This window comes from Xyrauchen texanus, chromosome 1 (assembly GCF_025860055.1).
Source record: "Xyrauchen texanus isolate HMW12.3.18 chromosome 1, RBS_HiC_50CHRs, whole genome shotgun sequence".
Classification (NCBI taxonomy): Eukaryota; Metazoa; Chordata; class Actinopteri; order Cypriniformes; family Catostomidae; genus Xyrauchen; species Xyrauchen texanus.
The window spans coordinates 42,330,120-42,356,752 of NC_068276.1; the positions used below are offsets into that span (position 1 = coordinate 42,330,120).

The 26,633-nt window shown below is 39.2% G+C and overlaps 1 protein-coding gene across 1 annotated transcript in view; it reads right to left on the reverse strand.

The window, feature by feature from the left end:
* The window catches only part of LOC127643651 (V-set and transmembrane domain-containing protein 2B-like), a 35,232-nt gene extending 10,577 nt beyond the window's left edge, over positions 1-24,655 (reverse strand). The window contains exons 1-4 of the mRNA XM_052126850.1: positions 24,031-24,655; positions 23,406-23,593; positions 22,805-22,834; positions 21,705-22,104 (exon numbers count right to left, since the gene is read on the reverse strand). Of these exons, the coding sequence (XP_051982810.1) occupies positions 21,705-22,104; positions 22,805-22,834; positions 23,406-23,593; positions 24,031-24,103 (691 nt within the window). The 5' untranslated portion in view covers positions 24,104-24,655. The remainder of the gene's footprint in view (positions 1-21,704; positions 22,105-22,804; positions 22,835-23,405; positions 23,594-24,030) is intronic.
* Between the last annotated feature and the right edge of the window lie 1,978 nt (positions 24,656-26,633).

Sequence of the window (26,633 nt, forward strand, 5' to 3'; positions counted from 1 at the left end):
AACAACATCCAAGGATTTGAATTGCTCTCCTTGGTACCCCTTTGAATTAAAGAAATAAGGAGTAGCCATAACTGATATCTGACCATAAGTTTGTTTCAACCAGGGATGGGACCTTGATTCATGTTGTGGCACAAAGACAGAAGCCGTCCATATTTGTATATGTTAAAATGTTTGAAGTAGTTGACCTACCAGAATTTTAGAATTTGTGGTACAATTACACCATTAATATAATTTGCTTATGAATATAATTGCTTTGGAAAATTTATAAAATGTCACTTTGAATTCCTGTCTTTCTAACTGTTATATCTCATCGACTCATGATGCCTATTGAACCTGCAGAGGACAATCAGAGTAAACTCTCTTATTTTATTATTACAAAACCTGACTCTGAGTTTTATTCTTCAATATAAATATTGAGGACCCAGCTGTTACACCCAACAACAGAATTTTTAAAATGTGAAATAAACACCTTGCGTCAACTCTTGTTTTTATCAGTTGTTTTGACTCCCCTGCAATCTCAGCAGGTGTTCTTATGGAGAGTTGTAATGGCCCTTGTGGGCCAACAGGGAGATCAGAAGTAATGGACTCTAAAGAGGAAAGATTAGAGGGTTACAGTGTGATCATATCTGTTGAGCTGAGGGCATGTCCTACTCTCTTTCTGAGGGATAATATAGTTTCAGAAGCACAATCCACACACCTCACACCTTAATTTATAAGCTACAAACAAATTTACCTGTGCATGCAACGACTGATATAATAAATCAATGATACCTGCAAATTACTTTTTTGTTTCTAGAACATATGATCCTTATGAATCTAATATATAAGATAAAATCAAAACACTAATCAATTATGATATCTTCTAACACACAGTGAAGCATGCTTATAATAGGAAGAGATCGATGAAAAAATAAGCAAAAGATGATAAAAGAAATGAAAAATTAGGTTTGTTTTTTATTTTTATTTTGTACATAATTGCAATTAATAATTAAGAAATGTAAGGGCATTTCATGTTTCTAAGTTCATGATTCTTTTGATCATCTGAGCATCTAGACGCTTCTGAATTCAAAATGTTTTGTTCTTCAGGTGCTGTGGGAAATCAAACAAACGTATCTTATTTATATTGGCACATATGTAAAATTCATGAGTAAACCACTTTACTGATTTGAGACTGCTTCTATAGTAAATATATTTGTTCCTACTCCATAACAGACAGTGAAATCAGATATTGTTTTCCTTTTATCAGACTCTTAATGATTTGGGCATATGTTTTTTATTCTAGTGACATCTGAAGCCAAACCAGACCAGTTTGATGCCTATTCTCAAACATAATCTGGAAATGTATTTCAATATTATACATGGCTTTGTTCAAAATGTATAAAGGCCAAGACTTTTATTTTACATTGTTCTTGCCCTTATGTTTACCATAGTTCTTCATTGTTTAAACAGTTGCAGTAATGCCATAATCACAAGAAAGTTAGAAAGGTAGTTAATCTTTCTTAAAAATACAAGTTAATTTGTTATGAAAAATCTTAAAAAAAAAATTCTTTGTAATGAAAAAAAATCTGTTACAGTTTACTGTGATACATGTTAAGGATGTTGATGTGTAGATGTGGAAAGTCTTGTAATTAATGCTGGTGCAGGACAGGTGTTCCCTTTACAAAAGGCTTCACTACGATGTTGCACTGCTAAGCGCTACGGGGAACAGCTTTCACTGTGAGCCGTGCTGAATAATGTGTGGAACACGTCAATGAACATTGACCGGAATTTATAGCCTCGGCTGATGTAATCATTAGATGCACCTGAGGCCAGGCTATAAATGGATACGTCACCAGGTGTCGTCAGAAACTCTTTTTTTCAGAGCGATTCTGTTTCTGTGTGTTTCACAAATCCTGTCAAAACTTTCTTTCCTCTGTTAGAAGTTAGAATCAGTTAGGCAGTGTGCAGTGAATGTTGTTCTCTTCTGTTTAGAAAAAGAGAGAATGACTGAAAGCCGCAAACGGTGCGTGTTCCCCTCTTCCTCTCCCCTTTCGCTCTATAGCTGAAGACGACACACATCAGTTTTTGCTCTGTTTGTTTGGGGGTAAGAGCACGCTGCTCTCGCGTTGCAGCAGGGCGGGTGCGAGCACTGCGATTTGCTTTAACAGGCAGAGTGCGTCGTGCTCGCCTCGCTTGCTTCCGGGAGTCAGCACTCACGAAAAAAAAAAAAAAAAAATAGTTCGTGGGGCTCTTGCATGGATGTGGCTGAGGAGCAAGAGACGGGTTGATCCCTTTCTCTCACTCTCTCCCCAAATCCAGCTGGTCCTTCACACATGATCTCGACGCTTCTTCGGGTCATGAGGTGGATCGCGATTCTCTTCCCGCCTCCGAGCTTTCCGTCCGCGATAAAAAAATCTACGGAGGAAATTGCTCGATGTTGTTACTCGTGCGGTTGCCAGATTGGACTGGCCTCGCGAAAAAGAGACCCCCAAACTCTCCAAATTAGGGGATATATTTTATCTCCCAGTCTAAGAAAGGGAACGCCTCATGGGTCCCTTCCCTTCTTTGATAACCTCCATGAAGAGCTTTTTCGCTCATGGAAAACCCCCAAAATAAATAAAAATTAAATATATATATATATATATATATATATATATATATATATATATATATATATATATATATATATTTCCTTCCGTGTTCGCATACCCTCGACGTCATTATATTCGACTATCGTGGGTGCTGAGGCACGGTGGTATTCAGTGATGCCGCCGGTCGAAGAGACGCTTGCGGGCTATCTCTCGCCGGGCTCGGCATCGTCACTTAAGAAGCCCTCTCTCCCCTCAAAGCCTTGTAGGACAACCTCCACTTTATTGGGAAGGGCTTATCAAGCAGCAGGTCAGGCTGGTACTGCTCTGCACACTATGCTGTTTTACAGGCCTACCAGGCTGACCCCCTGGACGACCTGAGTGTGGGTTCTGCGCTTGACGAGCAAGCCGCAGACCCGCCTCGGTCCTGACTGAAGGGAGGCTCAAAAACAAAGCGTGGCGAGTCGTGCTCCTCCTCCCAGGGATTGGGGACAGTCTCGCCACCCTCGCCAGCCCCGAAGCAAGACCCAAGAGAAAACCCTGACGGTCTTGCACCTAGATTAGGGGGTAGCTCCCCTCGGGACGGGGCGCGTGTTTCACTTCACCCCTCCCGGTACCCCCTCAAAGCCCCCCATTCCTGCCACCTCTTGGTGTTTCGGGTTGCAGAGGCTTCCATCAAAATTGGGTGTTTTCGCTGTTCCTGCATCTTATTCAGGACGTGAAACACCCGACAACCCCTCAACAGGAAGTGTTAAAATATAATACCCATCTCAGAGATCCTGGCAGCGTGGAAACTCCTGCCGGATATATTCTTTTCTGTGGGTCTTATAAGGGCGTCAGGATTTAATTCACTCTTTTCCGTGTTTCAATGGCGTGTTCTCACTACCGTAAACCGGATTTCTTTTTTTGTAAAAACAAAAACTCATTCTCCTGGTTAAAGGGGCCATGGTATGTGTTCCCCTTCCAGAGAGAGAGCTAGGTTATTACACTAAATACTTCCCATTACCCATGGAGGGTGAGGGGTGGCGTCTGGCTTAGATCTTAAAGCTTGAATTACCCATGGGTGTTCAAGTCCAAGATGATGCCTGTCAAGATGGTCGTGTCTCAAGCCCTACAACTCGTTTGGCTGGTCACCATCGATCTTATGACGCACTTCTATACTTCATTTAGAAGTTCTGCCACAACATGGAAAGTTCCTGAGGTTCACTTCCGGGGGCGAAGTCTTCCAGGGTCAGGTTCTTTCACTCAGCCTAGCCCTTTTTACCCGCACATTCACAATGCATGATGTAGCGCTGGCTCCTTGTGACTCCGGGGCATCTGCATTCTGAATTATGTAGACGACTGGCTGATCCTAGCGCAGTTCCAGGAACTGGCAGTTCAGCACAGGGACATCGTCTTAGCTCATCTGTTTCTCTGGGGTTGAGGCTCAACGCCAAGAAAAGCGTCCTCTCTCCCACTCAGAACACTGTCTATCGGGGCATCGTATGGAGTTCAATCTCAATGCGGGCACAACTATCTCCCGCTAGGATTGAGTCCATTTATATCACCCTGAGCAAAGTCAGGCTAGGTCAAGGTTGCACTGTTATCAGTATCAATGATTTCCAGGTCTCAGGGCGAATGCGTCCACAGTGATCCCTCTGGACCTTCTGCTCATGAGACCGTTTTTGTTGTGGCCAAAAGCCAGGGGATTCTTCCAAGGGCCAAAACCCCTAGGCTAAATAGGGTTACGCGCCTCAGGCTTCGTTCCCTTTCTATGTGGTTCAGACCCCGGTTTTCTGCCTTGGGTCCCACTCTAGGTGCGTCTTGTTGTCGCAGGCTGCTAACGACAGACGCCTCCCTGATGGACGGGGTAGCAGCCTTAAGTGGTCGTCCAGCTTAAGGGGATAGGAGGGTCGTCAGCTCGGTTGTCACAGTCACTGTCTCGGGTTGATGGCTGTATTTCTGGCCCTGAAATACCTCCTCCTGAGGCTGCCATGTCTTGGTGCGGGTGGACAATGCAGCAGTAGCCTCTTACCATCAAGGAGACCCACGTTCTTGTCAGCTGTATTTCTGACACGTTGGGTTCTCCTTAGGGCCCAGGGCAAGCTCCTGTCACTCAGGTCAGTTATATCCCTGGATGCCCGTATATGGGAGCAGATTTACGGTCCAGACAGAAAATACCAACGGGGGAGTTAAGAACTCCACCCTAAGGTAGTAGTTGCCCAGAGTTCGCCAGCAAGGGTTTTTGCCTCTTACTGATAGCACCAGCTGGCCGAACAGGGCTTGGTTCTCGGAGCTAATCTCTTCCCTCGACGGCTCGCCTTTGGCGATGCCGAACAGGAAGGATCTTCTGTCTCAGGCACAGGGCAATATTTCATCCCTGCCCCAAATTGTGGAATCTTTCATGTTTGGCCCCTAAGGGTACCAACTGAGGGACACAGGGCTCTCTCCTGAGGTTATCGAGACCTTTTTAAATGCCGGGCTTTTTCCACTTGGAACAAGTTTGGGTGAGATCTTAGGGCAGAAGAGGACCGCTCAGCCTCTATGAATAGCGCAATGTCTCCTCTACTTCTCCCTGAAATCACCCAGCCCCTTGGGTCTGGACGTTAAGACACATACATGACCCAGAATGCGTCTGTATGCGTTTCTTTCCCCGGTTTCTCTGCTCCCGGGAGTCTTGGCAATGTTCACCAGCAAGGGTCTTGCCTCCTATTAATGGCGCTGCGCTGGCTGAACAGGATATGGTTCTCGGAGTTAATATCTCTCCTCGACGGCTCGCCTTGGGCGATTCTGAACAGGTAGGACCTTCTTTCTCAGGCTCAGGGGACATATTCATCCCCGGCCCGAATTGTGAAACCTTTCATGCTTGGTCCCTGTAGGGTACCAACTGAGGTTCACAGGGCTTTCTCCTGAAGTTATCGAGACCATTGCAAGTGCTAGGGCTCCCTCCCTTGGAACTGATCTGGGTAGATTTTACAGGGCAGAAGAGGACCTCTTTGCCTCTGTTGATAGCGCAATGTCTCCTCTACTTCTCCTCGAGTCACCCAGTCCCCCCCCCTCGGGGGTGTGATTGTGGTGGCGCATACATGGCACAAATGCGCTTGCATGCGTTTCCTTCTAATAAGTTAAATTACAGAACCAGCTAACTGCCAGTTTGCTTCAGTTCTGGATTTTCTGTGGAAAGAACTGTCAGTGGGCACTTGCCTCGCCACTGCCAGGTTCTATGTGGCTTCCACTTCAGCTTGCCATGCCTTGGTGGGCGGGGTTCCCTCTAAGAGGCATTCTTGCTAGGACCTCTTCATAGGGTAAGACCCCCCTTTTTAAAACCTCTAGAGTCAGCGTTTGGTAGACTTCTGACTCTCAAGATGGTTATTCATATGGCAATTACGTCTCTAAGGAGACTTGGGTACCTACAGGCTCTGTCTCTTTTGCCGGCCTGTTTTGAGTTGCCCCAGGTAGGACCAAGAGCATTCTTTGCACCCTCACCCTGACTACCTGCCCAAGGTGCCTTTCTCGACCCTTGGCCAGTCATTCTCTAAGCCTTCTGCTCCCTGCCGTTTGTAAATGCCGGAGCAGCTAAAGACTACTCAGACTTTGTCCAGTCTGTGCCCTTCAGAATTATGTCCACCGCACTTGCTAGTGGTGTAAAGTCAGGGCAGCAGTTCTTCACTTTGAAGCCGTGACCGGGTTGTCACTTTGGGTGAGAAACCTTACTGCCCGGGCCTACGAGGCGCGCGGTCAAGCTTCGCCAGTAGGTTTTAGGGCGCACTCTTCCAGAGGGCTCTCCTCCTCTAAAGCCTTGGCTAGAGGTCTCCCTCTGCAGCAAGTTTGTGGTGCGGCAGGTTGGTCCTCTCCGCGCACATTCATTAAACTTTTATAGTTTGGATGTTCTTGCCACTCTTGGCTCTTACGCCCTTGAGTTGACACCGAACAAGTTTGTGGTGCGGCAGGTTGGCACTCTCCGCACACACTAATCACATTTTATGGACCCATGCCTAAACAAGTTTGTGATGCGGCAGGCTGGTCCTCTCCGCTCACATTCATCAGTTTTTATGACAAGTTTGTGTTACGATAGGGTTCTCTTCGCACACATTCATCGAACTTTATGGGTTAGATGCTTTGCTACTCTGGGCTCTTATGCCCTTGAGTCGACAGCTCAACTCATGCCTGAACAAGTTTGTGATGCGGCAGGCTGGTCCTCTCCGCTCACATTCAGCAGTTTTTATGACAAGTTTGTGCTGCGATAGGGTTCTCTTCGCACACATTCATCGAACTTTGTGGGTTAGATGCTTTGCTACTCTGGGCTCTTATGCCCTTGAGTCGACATCTCAGCTCATGCCTGAACAAGTTTGTGATGCGGCAGACTGGTCCTCTCTGCACACATTCATCAAAAAAATTAATGGTTTAGATGTTTATGCTACTCCGGGCTCTTATGCCCTTGAGTCGACATCTCAAGCTCATGTCTGAGACCTCTCAGGTTTTTGTGATTACACTGCACAACCGTAGGGGTCCGGACAGCCCCAAGTGCAGCGGCATGGGTATTGCGTTCCCCGTATCGCTTAGCAGCGCAACATCGTAGTGAAGCCTTTTGTAAAGGGAACGTCTCGGGTTACATGTGTAACCCTTATTCCCTGAAAAAGGCGGAACGAGATGTTGCGCTGCTTTGCCGCACTGGGACGTCCCAGGACTGCTCTTCAAAAAGAAGTATCTGACGACACCTGGTGACGTATCCATTTATAGCCTGGCCTCAGGTGCATCTAATGATTACATCAGCCGAGGCTATAAATTCCGGTCAATGTTCATTGACGTGTTCCACACATTATTCAGCTCGGCTCACAGCGAAAGCTGTTCCCCGTAGCGCTTAGCAGCGCAACATCTCGTTCAGGGAACCCGAGACGTTTTCTCTTACCCTTATCAGTACTGTTCAGAATGTTGGAGTTGTCTAGACATTTGAAATGGCTGAACTGCTCCAAAGCATTTTAAAATAGTAAATTCTCATGTAAAATTAAAATGGTTTATATAAGTTTTGCTGTCTGCGCCACGATTTCAAGGGAAGCCCAGTTTAATCACATGTGTGATCCGCATGGCGCTATCCTGTCACCAGAGCTTGCATATCAAGGGAAGCCCGGAAGACGCATGCATACCTGAGGGCTCCAGAGATACAGGAGGATAGAGTAGAGAGCATCACTTGGCAAGTGATTCTCAGCGGATGGCGCAAAACGCACGTGAAACCGTTCCACACGAGAAGCATATTTAAAATGGTGAAAGCAAGATGACTATAGTTACATTTAATTTAATAAAATTTGCTTCAGCAATGCAAGAAAAAACCTAGTATCTATATTGAAAAGTTATAACACAAATTTAGTTACTAAGTGTTTAGTGACAACTGGTCTCATAAAATCACATTTCTATACTTATATTTTTGCAAAATGATTTTACCTGGTTTGTTGTATGTATTGTGGCAGTTTTCTGATGAAATAAACATTAGAAGGACTACAACAAATCTTGACTTATTTCCTTTCACACAAATTACGTCAAATTGCCAGTTCATTAACACTTTTCACTTTGTTCCTCACACAGTGCTATATTTTAAATTTGAAATATTTTTATATTGCATTACGTTTTAACATTTGCATTATATAACCACAAAAGCACCACAAAATGACGGGGCTGCTTCAATAATTTCGTCTTTTATCTCACATTTGCTTTTCATGGCACTTTTGCTTAGATTTAGGTTTAAGGGTTAGGGTAGGGAGGTTTTGTTGATGTAAAATTTGACAGAACATTAACCTTCAAATCTTGATCAGTTTGGGAGCCAATTTAACTTGCTTTTAGTGCCCCACTGTAGACATTTTACTCCGGGAACTGCTGAGATACATGCATAAATAATTTTGACAATGCATGACTGTTGCCCCATGCACATGATTTTCATGAGATCAGGCTGGTTTAGTTTAACATCCTTAATGTAATATAAATTAATAATAAATGAACAAAAATATAACTCTGTTGGGTTATATTTTGTTCACCAGCCTTTTACTTTCTTATGGAATTCCCATGTATTCTGTTACCTCTTCTGAAACCTCTTTCCATCCTCATCTTATCCAGCTATAATGTTTCTATTTTTCATGTTCCAAAAAATCTCTCCTGTGTATTAGACTGAATGCTTTATGCCCAGGCTAAACTCCATCTGCTTACTCTCTTACTCTCGTCGTGCCCTTTTCTTAATATTCTTTTTTGTGTGTTTGTGTTGTTTTATCTTGAATTTTATAATTGATTGTTTGAAAAGATGAATATAGGATTCTAGTAAGTAGTGTGCTGTGTTTTGCACGTTTCACCTGGCGTTAGATATGGCGTCCAGAGGTGGAAGGACGTCATTATCTCTCCGTCATGGTTTCAGGTGCGTGCCAGAGGTGAGTACTACAATTGAAGATGTTTTGCTAGCAGTTGGTGAGCTATGAAAATATCGCTTTGGCTTCGAGAATGAATAAAGCCATAGTTGTTTTTCTTAAAACGGAAGCATTGGTTAACGAGGATATTGAAAACGGTTTGTGGATGAAAGAAATTTTCATTAATACTTGTTCGTTGTTTGCTCCGGCAACAAAAGTGATAATTTCAAATGTCCCTCCATTAATTGAAAATGAAGTCATAGTGAGAGAACTTGCGAGATTCAGAAAAGTAGTAAGCGAGGTTAAAACTGTTTCTTTAGGATGTAAAAATCCTGCGCTTAAACGTTTGATGTCTTTTAGGAGACATTGCTCATGTTTCTGAATTCTTCGAGATACCGTGGCTGAGATGAGTAAGGACAATGGATTGGAGGTGAGTGACAATATTGCAAGTAACTTAAACCATGTTGATAATGAAAAGCCTAGTTGTAGCAATATAAATGGTACTACTGTAAAAGAACATGTTGTAGCTAGTTATGTAGGCCTACACGTTAGTGGTGTGCAGTGTGCGAGTATGGAGGAGGATGATGCTGTTTCTGATATTATGACGCAGAGTCAGGATGACATGAATGATGATGAGAGTTTGTCGGATATGTCATATCTCTATAAAGCTGATGATGATTTGTATTCTGTAGAACATATAAATGCTTTTTTGGGGAAAAAAGGGAAAAAGGCAGAAATAGGAGATTTTTTTCCCTGATAAGGAAAAGTTTGTTGCTTCTGTAATGTGGGCAGGTAAAACGTACAATCATACTGTGTTATCGCAACAGAAACGGTATATATTTAAGAAGTATATAACGACGATAAGACAGGGTAAACAGAATGTGAATGAAAGAAGAACTAAAGGAAAAGCTAAATAAACATTATGGCTTTATGTATATATATCTGTATATCTTTTCCTTTTCTTCTGCTGTTCTTTCTACTCTTTCTATCTCATGGAGTTTCTTAGAATAGGTTCTCTAAGTATTTTAATATTAAGAATATGGCAGTAGGTTTTCTTCAAGAAACCCAAAGTAATAAGAGTAATGAGTCTGAATGGGGATTGTGGTGGAAGGGATAAAATATTTTAAGTCATGGCTCTAATGTTAGTGCAGGAGTTGCTATTTTGTTTAATTCAACTTTGAAAGCAAAAATCCTATCTAGATATGACGTGGAACCTGGAAGATTACTTTTAGTAAGAGCTGAAATATATAATTTTCTTTTTGTTAATATGTATGCCCCTAATGATGGAACAGAAAAATATCTTTTATTTGATAAATTGGGTGGTGTTTTTAAATCTCTTAATTTAGGAGATGTAATTATAATGGCAGGAGACTGGAATTGCACTTTGAAATTTAACATGGACAGAAATGCTGAAGAACCTCATCATAAATCAGCACTTGTGTTTAAATCTTGATGATATTTGGAGAATGAAAAATCCATTACTTAAAAAGTTACAGATGGTAGAGTTCATGCTGCCAGATTGGATAGATTTTATATTACATGTGATTCAAGAAGCAAAGTGGGTAATGTTAATATTATTCCAAATATCTCAGATCACACAATTACAACAATGGATTTTGTAATTTTAAAGGAAAGTAAAAGGAGTCTATATTGGTATTTTAATAATACGCTTTTACAAGATCATGTTTTTTGTGCAATTTTTTAATTGTTTTGGGAAACATGGCAAATGCAAAAATTTAATTATGGTGATATTAAACAATGGAAAAGTGCAAATTAGAGTTTTCTGTCGGCAATGTTCATCGTATTCAAAAAAGATATTAAAGACCAGGATACGGGACTTGGAGAATGATATCTCTGATATAGAGGAGAAAACGATTGCGGGAATGGACTTCATTTGGAAATTGCTCTCTCAGAGAAAAAGCTTCAGTTAACTTCTTTATTACATGATAAAGTGACAGGTTAGGGCACGATTTATCCAAAATAAAGACATTGATGGATCCACAAAATTATTTTTCAATTTAGAACGAAAGACTAATCAAGGAAAATTTATGGTGGGTTTAAAAAATTATGAAGGTGTTGTTATCTATGATTCTTATGAAATGAGAAGAATTGCTGTTGACTTTTATTCTGAATTATAAAGAGCCAATTTCACAGATCTGTTACCATTTAAACATTTCTGGCAAGTGATTGGAAAGGATTATTTTGAAATGCTTTTAAGTTCAATACGGACTGGGTCTTTACCTATAAGTTGTAATACAGCAGTGTTTTCTTTGTTACCAAAGAAAGGTGATTTGTATTGCTTGAAGAATTGGCAACCTGTAGCATTAATGTGAATGGGTTATACAATTTTTTCAAAATGTATTGCCAGTAGACTAAATAATTATATGAGTGTATTAATTAAGAAAGAAACATCTAATTGTGTAAAGGGGTGATATATTAGGGAAAATTTATTTTTAATGAGAGATATAATAGATGATGCAATGTATAATGATTTGGGTTTAGTATCTTTTGATCAAGAAAAAGCATTTGGCAGAGTTGGCCACGTTTATTTGTTTGATTTACTGAAGGCTTTTGGTTTTGGAGTTGGTTTTATCTCATGGGTTAATTTATTGTACAATGAAGATGAATGCATGGTCAATGTAGCTGGATGTTTAAGTGTTCCTATTAAAGTACAGCAGGGAATAAGACATGGATGCCCTCTTTCAGGGCAAATTTATAGTCTTGCAATTTAACCCCTACTGTGCAAATTAAGAGAACAGTTGACAGGTTTACATATTGAGGGGTCAAATATTTTTAATGATGTGTAATTATCCTCCTATGCTGATGATATAACTGTAATAATCAGGGACAGCAATGATATTAAAGTGGTTTTAGAAACAATTAAATGCTATGGAAGAACATCATCAGCGAAAATAAATTGGACAAAAATCGAAGCATTGGTTCATATGGAGAAAATATGGTTTTAAGTTTTTAGGAGTGTTTTTAGGTTCTGAGATGTATAAGAAAAAGAACTGGGAAGGAATATTGGAAAAAGTATGTCTCCAGTTACCTAACTGGAAATGGCTAATTCCTCAGCTGTCCTATAGGGGAAGGGTATTAATAGTCAATAATCTTGTTGCTTCAACTCTGTGGCATACAATGACTGTTGACCCCCCTGCTGCTGTCATTAAGGACATTCAGATATGTCTTGTTGACTTCTTTTGGACAGGTCAGCATTGGTTGAGACCTGCAGTACTTTACCTGCCTCTACATGAAGGGGGCAATATCTAATTGAAATAGGATGTAGGATTGCTGCTTTTAGACTAGCAGCCCAGAGGCTTTTGTATGGGAAGGATGTCAGTTGGGCTGATGTGGCCTGTGGTATTTTGAGGAGAGGAGGACAACTGGGACTAGATCGACAATTGTTTTTAATGAATTTAAATTATGTGGTTTTAGTTGAAATATCTCCTTTTTACAAGTGGATCATGGATTAAAGAGGAACATCTTCTTTACAACCCTGCATTACCCATGACAATTTTGAACTCCCATTCAATGCAGGCTGCTATGGTGAAAGCCCAGTTTATAAAAGTCTCTCATCTTTGGAGTAAGAGTGAATGGTTGTCTTCAAGGGATATTACAGCAAAGCTTGATATCAAATCACTCCATGAGGCAGAAATATTAAGGAATAATTTTTTATCTGTAATACCATCAACATTTACAGTGTTGTTGAAGGAGGAGGAAACAAAACAATAATGTATTAATGAGATGGTTGAGTTTCCAAGTTTAGGGGAAGGGCAGCTGTGGAGTCATGGTTGGAGGATGAAGGAAAGTTGTTGAGTTTTAAAAATCAAGAACTTAATTTGTTCGGTGATACTGGAAAGAGAGCAATGTATCATAATTGTGTAAAAGTGATGCATTTTGAATCATTAAAATGTGTTTCAGACTCATAAGGGATAGAAGGGTTTGATGTATCCCCTAAAGGTACCTGGAGGACTTAATATAAACGGCCTATTGATAAGAGAACTGGCGATAATAAATGGAGCAATAACTACTAATAGACATAGGGCACATATTGATAAAACAGTAAGGGATGAATGTCCATTTTGTTTTAAGTCTGAAGATGTGTATCACTTATTATTGCAGTGCGAAAGATTGAAGCCAATGTTTCTGTTTTTGGAAGAATTAAGTAAAATTTTGAATTTTGAATTTACATTAAATGGTTTAATTTATGGCCCGAAATATAACTATCAAAATAAAAAAATAGATGTACATTTTTATACATTTGTTATATGGTCAAGCAATGTTAGTTGTGTTGCTAACAAGAAAAGCAAAGATGAATGGGGGTGTTTCTACTGATGTTAATATGACTTTAGGAGGTCTGATATCTGCCCAGCTTACAGTTGAGTTCACATATTATAAAATGGTTGGAGATCTTGATAATTTTAAACTTACTTGGGGTTTGAATGATGTTTTATGTAAATTGGATGATGGAAGTTTACAAATTAATGTATGAGGTAATTTGTTTGTATATGTAATGTATTAATTAATTTATTTTTTGAGTGTGTAAGTATATTTATGTATTTTGTATATTCATATATTTTTATTAAGGTGTAAGTAATAATTGTTCAAATAAAGAAAGACTAAATGTCAAAAAAGTCTCTCTGTCTCTCTCTCTCTCTCTCTCTCTCGCTCTCTCTTTCTCTGGTGCTGTCTATGTGAGTCATGTTACCAAACAAAAGCTAGATTGAGACAAAGCTCCCCTTGATTTCCCTGGTGGAGACAACATGTAAACAACTAAGCACAGTGTCCCAGTATGAGCAAAGCAGAGATGAAACAATTAACACCCACCCACACAGTGACAATGTTCAGTGACAATGCACAAACACATCCAGTGAATGGATGTTTGCAGTGGGAGGCCTGCAAGTGTTAAGTGTGAAAGCTGTCCAGCGACAATAAACACTGGGCTTCTCTAGCAATCAACACACAATCAGAACCCCCATGTGCTCACACTCATGCAGGAATGCAATTTAATTACAGGTGTTACAATGTTATTAAAAATGTGTTGAGGCAAAAAAAAAAAGTGCTTGGAGATTGAGTGCTTGGAGAGTAACCCTATGCCTTTGGGCATCATACATTATGTCGCAGCTAACTAATAATACCAATTGACATTTTAAAAACAGTCCATGCACGTTAGCTAGAACTTGAAACGACACGTAATGCTCAAGCAAGACTCATTTTAACTGCAGCATGAAATGAACGTCTACCAATCAGACATTTAAAAATCATGATTTTTCATATGAATCTACCAAGGATGTCTATAATACCTGGAAAAATCTATCTAATGATATTTGCGATTTAAATGTTTCTTCCAATAAATTTTGTTTAGTCAGGGTACATGGTTATGCAGCGTTCCATTCAAGTTGGGTGTGGGATATTCCTACATGATATCTCCGAACATAAATGCATTCCATTCCCTGACATTTGAAACGGCAACGCACCCGTTAGCTTAGCAGGGGTTTGACTCTCATTAGAGACATAGGCGGAAATCGCGGGGGGGGGGGGGGGTTGGTTCTAATGACAACCCCCCCATCTGAGGGTTGTCATTAGAATATGTGTATTGTAAATAATATAATGATATATTCTTAAAATAATTGTTTAAGAAATAAAATGATACAAATGCAAATGGGGCAACAACAAAAAACCCCTTGGTGTCCCCTTCAAAAATTGCTCTTGAGAATTGTTATGTTTATTGTCCCCCCCAACATTTTGATGAAATTTTCACCCCTGATTAGAGATGTCTCCTAGCAACCCAACTGATAAACAATGCTGCAGCACTAGCAGGTGTACAATTATCAAAAGAGATTATAATGTTTAATACACCTGTTTCTTCAGGCATTTGTTAAACAAGCTTTAATATCATGTAATGTGGAAACAAACTAATTCATCGATATTACTTAATAAAGTGAATGTTTATCACTTACATTGTATATCTCCCTGAGTATCAACATGTTGTGTGATATCATGCCCCTGAATCTCGGCAAAATTTTTCTCTCCGATTTGAATGGAACACAGCACAACTTTTCAAAATGTTATCCGACACTGAATGCTCAAGCAGCCTAATTTACACTTAGAAAACTCCTGATGTTGCTATAACAATGCAAAAGCACTTATCATCAGTCTTCCTTTCCTGTTTTTATAAATTAAACAATAACACGGTCATGCAGAACAAATAGTGTTTTTAAACCCATAAGGATCTGGTGGTGGCGAATTGGGCTAAAGCACATAACTGTTAATCAGAAGGTTGCTGGTTCGATCCCCACAGCCACCACCATTGTGTCCTTGAGCAAGGCACTTAACTCCAGGTTGCTCAGGGGGGATTGTCCCTGTAATAAGTGCACTGTAAATAGCTTTGGATAAAAGTGTCTTCCAAATGCATAAATGTAAATGGATCTCTTTCTCAATGGCGATAGTGGCAGTAATGACAGTCGACTCATCAGAAAAATCTAAAATTACAGTTGTCACGCTTCACTTGTAAGCATCAAGGAATAAATTCTGACTGGATAAACATTTTGTTTTCCTCTATTTGTTTGTAGATTAATTAAAAGTGGAAAGCAATTAAAAATACATAGGCAAAAAGATGATTGAGAATGAATGGATGAAAAATATGTATTTATTTGGCATGTTACGCCAGCAGAGAAGGCTTTGCTGGCCCTGAGACTTCGCCACTGCACAGAGGAGACTAGATTAAAGCAGCTGTGCAGTTGGAATGAAATAAACTTATAAAGAGTGCCAAGGTCACCTGGGATGGCATGTGGCATGGTGCACTGTGCCTCTGATATTTTTCTCTCTCTTTCTTTTCACTGTATTTCTGCGGTCTTTCTCAATCTCTCTGCGGCTCTAAACAACTTGCTTCAAATCATTTAGTTACCTGCCAAGTTTAGGTTACTCAGCATTCTCTTTCCTGACTTTCTTGACAGAAACAGATAAAAGTAAGTGCAAATCATGTAATTTCTTGTGTAATTAGATTAGTCCAACCTGCTAAATCTTTGTAAAATAATTTTAAGCTTCAATTAAACCTATGGCAACCCCAATCCCTTAATTATGCAATCAGGAAGGAATTACATTAATATGAAATTAGCTTCTAAATTAATTAAACAAACAGTATGCTGAGACGATCAGTGAGCATTACCACCAAAGGCCTTTAACTATGGACCATGTCTACAAAGAGACACATTTTTATGCTTAATGCTCTCATGAGAGAAACATTAGCAATCTGAGAGGACCCAGTTTCTACAGGGCACTGAATTTATTTGTTCTTTCCAGTCAGGATAGACATGCCACCCAGCACTGCTGGGAAAAATGAATAAATAAAAAATGGCAAAAGCAGCAAGAGGCAATTTGATGCACCTGGCAACATGCAGCATGCCAAGCTTATCAGCTCCTGTCCCTGGCATTCTTTTAATATTAATTGTTTCTGCCACTCAATGAGATGACATTGTGGAAAAGTGACGGATGCATGTTCCCAAAAGTAGAGGTGTGTGTGTAAGAGAGAGAGTGAGAAAGGAGAAGGTGCATTTTCTTTCTCTTCTTGAATGCTGATACTGTTGTCAGAACTGAAAGGTGCAATCCTTCAAATGTGGCAGATGACTCTTTAACCTTCTAGGCTGAGTCTCGTTTGGAAGGCTGCGTCCTCCGGAGGTGACATTTGTCTCATTTCAGAAAAGTGAGTAGGAAACTTTGAATGCAGCCTTCAAATGCATCCTTCTTTCACGGCATCCTCCGAAATCCTGTGAAAGGTGTATCCTCCTAATTTAACCTTCTTTCACAGTATTTCGGAGGATGCATGAGGTGTATCCTCGTGGGCACTCACAACCCACAATTCTTTGCTTCAACAGAAATGTCTAAAAACATTTACGCCAATTTGCCCGTAAATATGATGTTCAAACGCAAGGATTGTTAATTCCCAAGTTAATGTACCTCAATAGATGGGTGCAGAGTATATAATATGTATAATTATATTAATATATAATTAAAATAAAGTATTATATATTGTAAAGTAACATATGTAAAATATATATTTTTTTCTCTTTACATCATTATAACTCTCCTAAAATTTGCCTCACGCATTCCCTTCCAGAGGGACGTTGTTCCCTTCTCACTCAAAGCGATTGCGCTTGTGAAAAAGTAGTGTGCTGTCATAGCAACCATGTTCTGTTCCATTTCCGTTTGTCCTACGAAGGCTGTCTCATTTAAACAAGGCTTGTTTGAAAGAGGACACTCTGTATACTGCAGCCTTCAAAGGACACATCCTACCTAGCACGCAGCCTTCAGAATGAGAACAGCCCTAGATTGCATATACTGCACAGATTGCGCTGCTGGCTGGCTCATGTGAATGAATCTGACTAACCCTGTCAAAGGCAAGTATAAACACCCCTCTCAACATACATTATTGTAATAAGGGGGCTCCCTGTCGCATTAAATGCTGCATGAGCTAACAAACATTGAGTTTTGTTTCATAATGACTAGAAGCTAAAAGGTATGCCATTAGTTGCATTATTACACAATGAAAAGTGTAGTCCTACCTACAATATTACCACACTAACACTGTAGAGAGCTACCAATGTACAAATTTCATATAAATTGTAAAAACAATAAATTGCAATTAAAATTCAGAAAATAAGACACAATTCAGAACACAGAAGCTACAAATGCCCATCAGGGAGAAACTAGCAGTTGATTGACCAAATAAAAAATCATGGCTTGCATTTCCCAGCCAATTAAATAAAACAGGTACTGAAAATTTCCTTGTATAAAAATATAGTTAATTCATGATTTTAAAGTAGATAAAAATATAGCATAGGGCAACAGTAGAGAGAGCAAGACAGAAAGAGAGAGAAACCTGGAATGAAATACCATGGAGGATCAGTGCACTGGCCCTTTTAATGTCCGACACACTCACCAAATGGCTGCCTCCATGTCTGTCTGCACTAAAGAGCTGGCTGTGCAAGTTGGCGCACATACAGTAACTCTCACACGCATGCACATGCACACACACACGTACATTCGTGGCACTAAACTATATGCTATTACAAAAATGGCAAGTGTCAAAGTTTTCTATAGGATATCAAAAGCAAATTTCTGCTTAATATTTTCGTTCCAGAAAAAAGGCTGCATTAAAAATATCTTAAGTAAATTTACATGTCAAATAAACACTTGAAAAGCTTATTTAGTTTATGCAGGGAAAATTGTTATAGGTGATTAAAAGTCTAAAACTGATTTTGAAATAGAGGCAAATAGTTTTCTTGTTGTAATGCCTTTGAAAACTGTAAAACCACAACTTTCAAGACAAATATCCTACATGCTGTATCTGTACAATAGCTAAGTGTAAATTATTGTTCCTCATGATGTAATCCTGGTAAACATTTGCATATTGACCAAACTATATTTCTAGAGAAAGATTTTTCATTTTGTGAATTAATGAATGTTACTATTCACTAAAAGTAAAAATATCTATGGAAACAAAATGTGTAAATGTGAAACAAATTAGATTGAAATTCATTGGGGTTATTGCAAGAAAGGTACTTTGGGTGTTAATTGATTTGAACTGTAAAGGTACATGATTCAGATGTTTGACCATTTACTCTGCTGATTACACTTGTAGCAGCTGGAAAAACACTAAAAGACTAATTATTTGTGTTTTCATTAGGGCTGCAACTAACAATTATTTTGTTAATTGATTAATCTAACGATTATTAGAGCGATTATTCAGCAATTATTGCTTGTAGAGAATGTATCTTAAATATAAGTATTTTGGTATATATATGTATTTTTTTCACTTGGTTATACTTCTGCAAGTGTAGTAAAGACAAAAATATACTTATATTCAAGATCTATTCTCTAAAAGCGAGTCTAAACATCTTATATGCTGCCACTCAGTTGAATGCATCTATTTGTTGAAGAATTTTTAGATATTTTAAAATATTTATATTTTTAATATTATATTCAACATTCTCAGATAAAAATTTGTCATACATTTTAGAAGGAGTTTCATATATTTATATTGGAAAACAAGCCAAAACAAAAACAAATCAAAAACATATTTTTTTCCAGTGTATAATGGGGCATAGACTACCCTCTCTCACCTTTCTGTTCACTTCAATCCATCTTTAACTTACAAACAAACAAACCCTCTCTTATTAATAAAGCTGCATATTGCCAATTTTCTTCATGATAATAAATGTGCAGTGACACATATTATGATTCAAGTCGCAAGCCATCGCGTTATAATGCAGCTGCATTAAGCGTGCACGCTCGAAGTATGATCATCCCCGCGACAGAGTGTGCATCAGCCGGGTGCAGTTCTAATCTCTCCCCTTAGATCGGGACATTCACGTAACTCATAGAAGAGGTGCTGACCGCACAAAGACATGCCAGTTTCTGAGTTTTTTGTTATTTACATGATCTGCTTCGTATAATTTGAACTTTAATAAAGCTATAACGCATTAAATATAACTGCATTAAAGGTGTAATTCCGGGTTGATATCTAAATCACCTAAAGCTGTTTGGAAGGTTTGGAGTGCATCTGGGCTGTGAGCTGTGTAATTCTTCCTCTCCTGAACTGCAGTGCTGCTTTTACGCATCATCAGTTCAGTGTTATCTTGTGTTACATTAAATGAGATTGAATGACTATTCACCAACTACAATTTTTGTCGACAATTTTTCATTGTCGAAATTGTCGATAACGCAGACTAATTGTTTCAGCCCTAGTTTTCATTGAGTAATGGCAATGTAACATTTTAAATTAAGATTCTCGTAAGAAGGAAAAAATCTAAACTTTCAAAATATAAACTACCATTTAAAAGTTTGGAATCACCATAAAATGTGTATGTTTTGGAAAGAAAATAATCATTTTATTTATCAATGATGCTTTAAATTAGTCAAGAATGACAGTAAAGTTTACTTCTCAAACTAGAGACTCAGCTGTACTTGTCATTTTGTTTTCGTGCATCTGTGCCTTTCAATTCTCTCGCTGTGCTGGTCAGATCCAATTTGATTTTTTCTATCAAGACAGTAGTGCATGGAATTGCATTCACCTCTCAAAGGAACAATAGAATGACGAGAAATGTGTCGCTTTTTGGCCATTTTTGGAACCACAATTTCACTTGCAAGGGTAAAGTGACTTGCAGGAGTACTTAATACCTCAGCAACTGTGCTGCACTCTATTGTGATGTCCATACTTCATTAAGAAGTACAAGGATTTACCTGTTCTAATTATAAGAAATGTTTGTTGAGTACCAAATTAGCACATTAGAATCCTTTCTCAAGGATATGCAATACAGTATTTTCTTAGTAGACTTGAGTATTGACTGCTGAACATTTTATAAATATATTTATTTCAAACAGTAATAATAATGTGCATCCTTATATCATGTTTTTGACAGAATGTTTGACCAATTTAATGCATCCTTGGTGAAGAGAAGCATCGGTTGCTTTGAAGAACACAAATGTCTTACTGACTCCAAACATTTTAACGGTAGTGTAGATTTTCTGTTCTTTGATAGATTTAAAATGTCAAACAAACAAAACCAAAATAAATGAAGATAGATCTATTCTTGGTCACCACTGGAGCTCTAGAACACAAATCTTGACAGCAATTTCTCATGAAACTTACAAACAACAGAAAAAAATCACTGCCTAATAATGCTCGCTGATTACTGTCAAATGCTTCTGAATCCACTGTATCTCCAAGTCTACAGACCACAGGGTTTTGAAGTCACCTGCAGGGTAATGCATCCCCACCACAAACAAACTCTTGTGGCTCAGCTAGAGACTCAACGTAATCGTCTTCCAAATGTCTGTATGACTCCATCCTGTCGTGACAGAAGGGAGTCAGAAACATCCCAATCCCCACTGAAGTACACCTAAATAGAGGCCCTGACCCTGTGACCAGAGTTAAGGTAACAAGGTAATATATAGATAACCTTACTGTCACTGTGACTGCATTGTGGTCATAAACAGACAAAAAGGGTCGAGACTGATGCTATGAAACAGGACAAATCGTAGTGGAACTTCCTGCTTCAGACAGAAATAGTGTCATAGACATTTCATTACTCATCTTGCGCTCTCTCTCTCTCTCTCTCTCTCTCTCTCTCTCTCTCTCTCTCTCTCTCTCTCTCTCACGCCCTTTCCTCAATCTTTTGCTTTTTCTCTCACAGAACAGAGTACACTGATACATAAACACACATTAATCACACATACACACATCATTTTCTTCCAGACCGCCAACTGGGTTAGCAGACATTGGTTTGATAAGGCAGGAGTACCAATTAAACCTTTCAGCAACGACTGTAAAATGTGATTATTTGAAGATGTGCTTCATTGATTAGTGTGTTTTGTAAGAGCAATGCCTCTCCACATGCATAATTCTTAATAAAATGCTGCATATATAGACAGCTCTCTGAGAAGGTATACCAAAAACAAAATGTACTGAATCATGCTCATTATAACACCACATAAAACCAGTCCTAAGCCACCACAAACATCAGTGATTTGATAAAAATATTTCATCATTGTTTATTTCAATGTGCCACATTTTGTAGTGCACACCCCATTGGGCATTCTATAAAAGGTGTATAAAAAATAAACTCTGTTGCTTCACATTATTCTAAGATGTATTCATCAAAGCCCTTCAAAACTTAATGTAATTTAAAAAAATTGCACTTCTAATGCACTGAATACCGTGATAAATCTACCTCTCTTGGCCACTCGGTGTCGCTGTTGCACTTTCACTCACCGGATCCGTGCTGTTGTCTCAGGATGGACGAATTGCCCGGCTGAGACGAAACTGAAGACTTGACTGCAGGGGTTGTAGTTGTTGAGACGGGAGCAGGCCCAATTCCGAGCGGAGGAGGCATGCGGGGTTGTCCCTGACCCTGGCCCGGCTCAAAGGTGGCCCGTCCACCCGTCGCTGTATTGCTGTACCTCAGTGGCCATCGATTCTGGATGTGAGACACGGCCTCCTCGGCAAGCATTCCTTCGCGCGGGGTAACGCGCAGAGTGGCCTGCACCATGTTTTCCTGAGTCTCATCAGAGTACAAGTCCAAAACCCGACACTCGTAAACTCCCTCGTCCTCCTTCCGCACACCCGATAGGCTGAGCTTGTGAGAAATAGCGTTGCCCTGGACTCTCACCGTCTGCTCGTGAGGAGAGAGAAAAATACTACTCAAAATGTGTTTCATATAACGATATCAGATATTTTGTCTCATTTTTTCATCTGACAATTACATGAATATTTATGAGCTGGTGTTTAAAAAAAGAATGTCTCTAAGCATGATAGTTGGGCTCCTGTAAATAAATGCCACACGTCACGTCATTTCTTGAAATATAAGAGTGTAGGTTATTCAAGAGTCATTATTTTTTTATGAAAATAAAAATAATTGTTTTCTTCAGTAGCCTATTTGCGCGTCAACAAAAGAATACAACAAAAATGTAGTTACTAAACAACGTTTATTAGACTATTTATTAATCATGGATCACAATCACTTGGAACATTGTAGAGATGGAACGTGACAATTTCGATCCTTTGGATAAACCATTAGGCTTATTGTCTTTCAATTATGTTTTACAAACCCCATGAAGCAGAAAATTTTATTTTCCTTTATTTCTGAAGAGGAATGTGCCATATATTTAAGCTAAAAGATCGTATGACACACACACACACACACACACACACACACACACACACACACACACACACACACACACACACACATACATATATATATATATATATATATATATATATATATATTATTAAATATTATTAATAATAATATATATATATATATATATTATTAAAATATTATTAGCATTAAACATTATTCAAATACTTACACTTATTTTCGTGGCGTCCCTGTGGGCAACCTGTAATAGAGGACATCAAGCCATGAATAGTTGACAACATATATTAAATTATTGTTTTTACTGTTGCAATAATGTCAATGGGGAACTTTTATTGACACTCGAATGACAGCGTTAACACCAAATGAGAGGTCGTTGGCTGTTCAGCACCTTGGACAGCAACAGTTGCGTATTTCTAATACGTTTCCCTTTAATATTGTATTGTTCAAGTAGCCTTTCATATAGCTACTAAAGGGTTGGTATTACTAGTCAATACGATGAGATATAGTGTTTCCACCTAAACACAACATAGCCTACTTTAAGCCAAAAAGAATCCATCTCAAAGCTTATGAAATAAAAACGCATTGTGCCCTTTGTAATTGAGTGTGTCATTCATATCATTCTCATTGATGCCCACCCACAGATACAACTCAATTCATAATTAATTAATAATTTATTTATTTAATTGGCACGTGAATCCCTAGCATATACCAATGCGGCCGTCAAACATTACTCCTGGTACAAATCTCGCTGCAGGTCTCCAAATACTGTAGCAACTTACAGGGAAACTGCCTGTTGTCGAAAGCCCTGTTACCTTGGCTCTGTTGGCCGGAGCGCTAATTTGAAGTTCATGAGCGAGCTCTTTAGGGGCTGCTTCCTTGAGGTACCACCATTGAATCTCCAGAGAGAACGGCGAGACTCCGACAGCTCGAAAAGCGCACGGCATCTCTATGTCCTCGCCCTCACCGACACTCACATCTTTGGGCACTTCAGTAAATGTGGCTTATAAAGAAAACACAAAACAACATAATTTGATTAAAAGAAACTCCTTGAAAAGATACCAAATAGGTCTATATCAATGCGATAAAGTGAAGTGTTTTGAGAAGCGTTTTGAGAAGCATTTTTTGAGAAGTGCTTTGGTATAAACTGCATCAATCTTCAGTATGACTGTGATGTTCTAGTGGAAGTGTGTACGCGTAGGTAATAATGATAATTTATTGCCTTTAGTAGGCTTCCCATATGCATTTAATTTCAGGTTTATTTCGATATGGCATAGTCGCTTGCATTTAGTCAACTGTAATGCAATAATTTCACATTACCAAAAATAAAAACTTCAAAGGAGTGATTCTTAGCATATGCGCTCTCCCATCAGACTGAATATACGCAACACGGAAAAGACTAGACATCTTTGACAACGAGGACAACTCAAGTTTACTCACCATTTACACAGAATAGCAGGGGTGCATTCAGAATCAAATAATAAAGGACGTTGTGGGGTCCTCGTTTTTCCATGTCATTAATAAGGTGGTCAGATTGGATAACGAGCGGAAGCGGTCATTTCTTGCCCAAACGTTGGTCATTAAATCTCCAAAAACTAGATACTCCAAAATGATGCTTCGTCAGTCAGACAACAATACAATCCAATTATGCGCACGAGAAAACCCTTTTCTGTAATGAAAATTGTGTTCTGCACAATTTATGTTATTCTTTGGAGTGAGTATCCTTTCCCCCTAAATAATCCTCAATTCCACCATTTGCTTCTTGTCGGTATAAAACTTGCGTTCAGCAGTAGGCTAGGACATCTTCTCACTTTGGTCTCCAAGAGAAAAAAATCCGTGATTTGCTTCCACCACCCATCACAAAACAATCCTGTGTCTATGGCCGCGAGGAGAAAAAAGCAACAACCAAAAACCCAACGACCGAAAACAAAATATTCCCTCGACGTTTTTAAGAAGCAGTTAAAGGTTCAGCTCGCGCCACCGGAATGTTCTGCTTTGTGGGTGAGCGCGTGAGCAGTGAGTCGCCGCCAAACCCGCAAGCTCAGTTCAGCGTTCGCCCGAGTCAACTGACAGACTGACGGACTGACGGGGTTTGGATGAAAACTACCGTCTCTTTCTCTCAAAACAGCATAAGGCTCGACCAATCAGAGGAAACCCGTAACAACCAACGTCCACAGCAAATGGCAGGCAAAAAGTAAACAGTGCTTCAATGATTCACGCGGTTAACTCAACGAGATCAACAAGCAGCCATTAAATTATAGCCGCCGCCACGCCATGACTAGTCTAGAAGTATTTCATTTTCATATGAAACACTCCAATACCTCAGATTAGGAATGCACCCAGTCAATCTCTCTCTCCCCCACCCAAGCCCTTTTAACCTCAGCCTCTGCTTCTGGTATTAGGATCATCAAGGTAATCTCCATTTCTTCTGTCAGTCAGTCAAATTACAAATATACAGGGTATAGACGGGAGACCACATTCTTTCAGCTTTGATTTTTTATAAATACATGAGAGTTGCTATGAGAGTGAATTGCTATGAGAGTGAATGCTGTTGATGATGATGATTAGGCTATTATTTGTAGAAGTAGTGGTAGTAACCCTACCTCTGTAAAATATATTTATATTTATGTATATATTATATAGTGTGACAGCAGGTTACAGATCACATAGTCTGTTTTAAGATTGTTCCTTAGTATAGATAAAAAGTATGTTTTTTTATATTGAGAGAGAGATGGCATGCACTTTTCGAGCTGTCAGAGTCTCGTCATTCTCTCTGGAGATTCAATGGTCATACCTCAAGGAAGCATATAAATAGAAAAGATTAGAGTAGAAGAACAGGGAGCCCTGCAATAGATCACATGGCCCCAACAAAGCCCCCCACTGAACATCATGTCTGTCTGAGATTACATATAGAGACAGAAGCAATTGAGACTAAATAGATGGAAGAACTGTGGTGAAATCTCCAAGAAGCTTGGAACATCTTATCTGCCTACAACCAAGAAAAACGGTGTCCAGGTGTACCTAGGAGTATTGGTGCTGTTTTAAAGGCAAATGTGGTCTCACCGAATATTGATTTAGCTTTTTTATGTTTACTGGACTTTGTATGACATTAAGTGATAAATGAAAACTATTTATGTATTTTTTTTTATGACATTCTCGCTATATAAAATTTTTACACAGTGCTGTGTATATAAGGATCTGCAAAGCTGTCATTGCTGCACATGGAGGACTCTATAAAGTAGCTTACATTTTTTTTAAATTGTAATAGTAAATGTTCACATTATTAATGTCCTGACTATACATTGTGATCAGTTGATATATACATACACTGGTGGCCAAAAGTTTGGATTAATGTACAGATTTAGCTGTTTTTCTGAAGGAAATTGGTACTTTAATTCAACAAAGTGGCATGCGACTGATCACAAAGAATAGTCAGGACATTACTGATGTAAAAAACAGCTCCGTCACGTCTCAGACCTAGAGTTTCGTCCTCTGCCACCTGAATTGAGTCACTACGCTACCACTAGGACTTAGAGCGCATTGAAAATTCGGAATTCCAAATTGGGGAGAAAAAATGGAGGGAAAAAACCCAGCACCGTCACTATTTAAAAATAGATATATATTTTTGATCAAATCTAGACAGGCCCAATTTCCAGAATCCATCACTCCAACACCTTATCCTTGCGTAATCATGCTATATTGCTAATTTGGTACTAGAATATCACTTGCCATTATATCAAACATTGCTGAAAGCTATTTGGTTCGTTAAATGAGGCTTAATATTGTCTTTGTGTTTGTTTTGAGTTGCCATATTATGCAATAGACTGGCATGTCTTAAGGTCAATATAAGGCCAAAAATGGCAAAAAAGAAACAGCTTTCTCTAGAAACTCATCAGTCAATCATTGTTTTGAGGAATGAAAGCTATACAATGCTTAAAATTGCCAAAAAATCTGAAGATTTCATACAAAGGTGTACACTACAGTCTTCAAAGACAAAGGACAACTGGCTCTAACAAGGACAGAAAGAGATGTGGAAGGCCAGA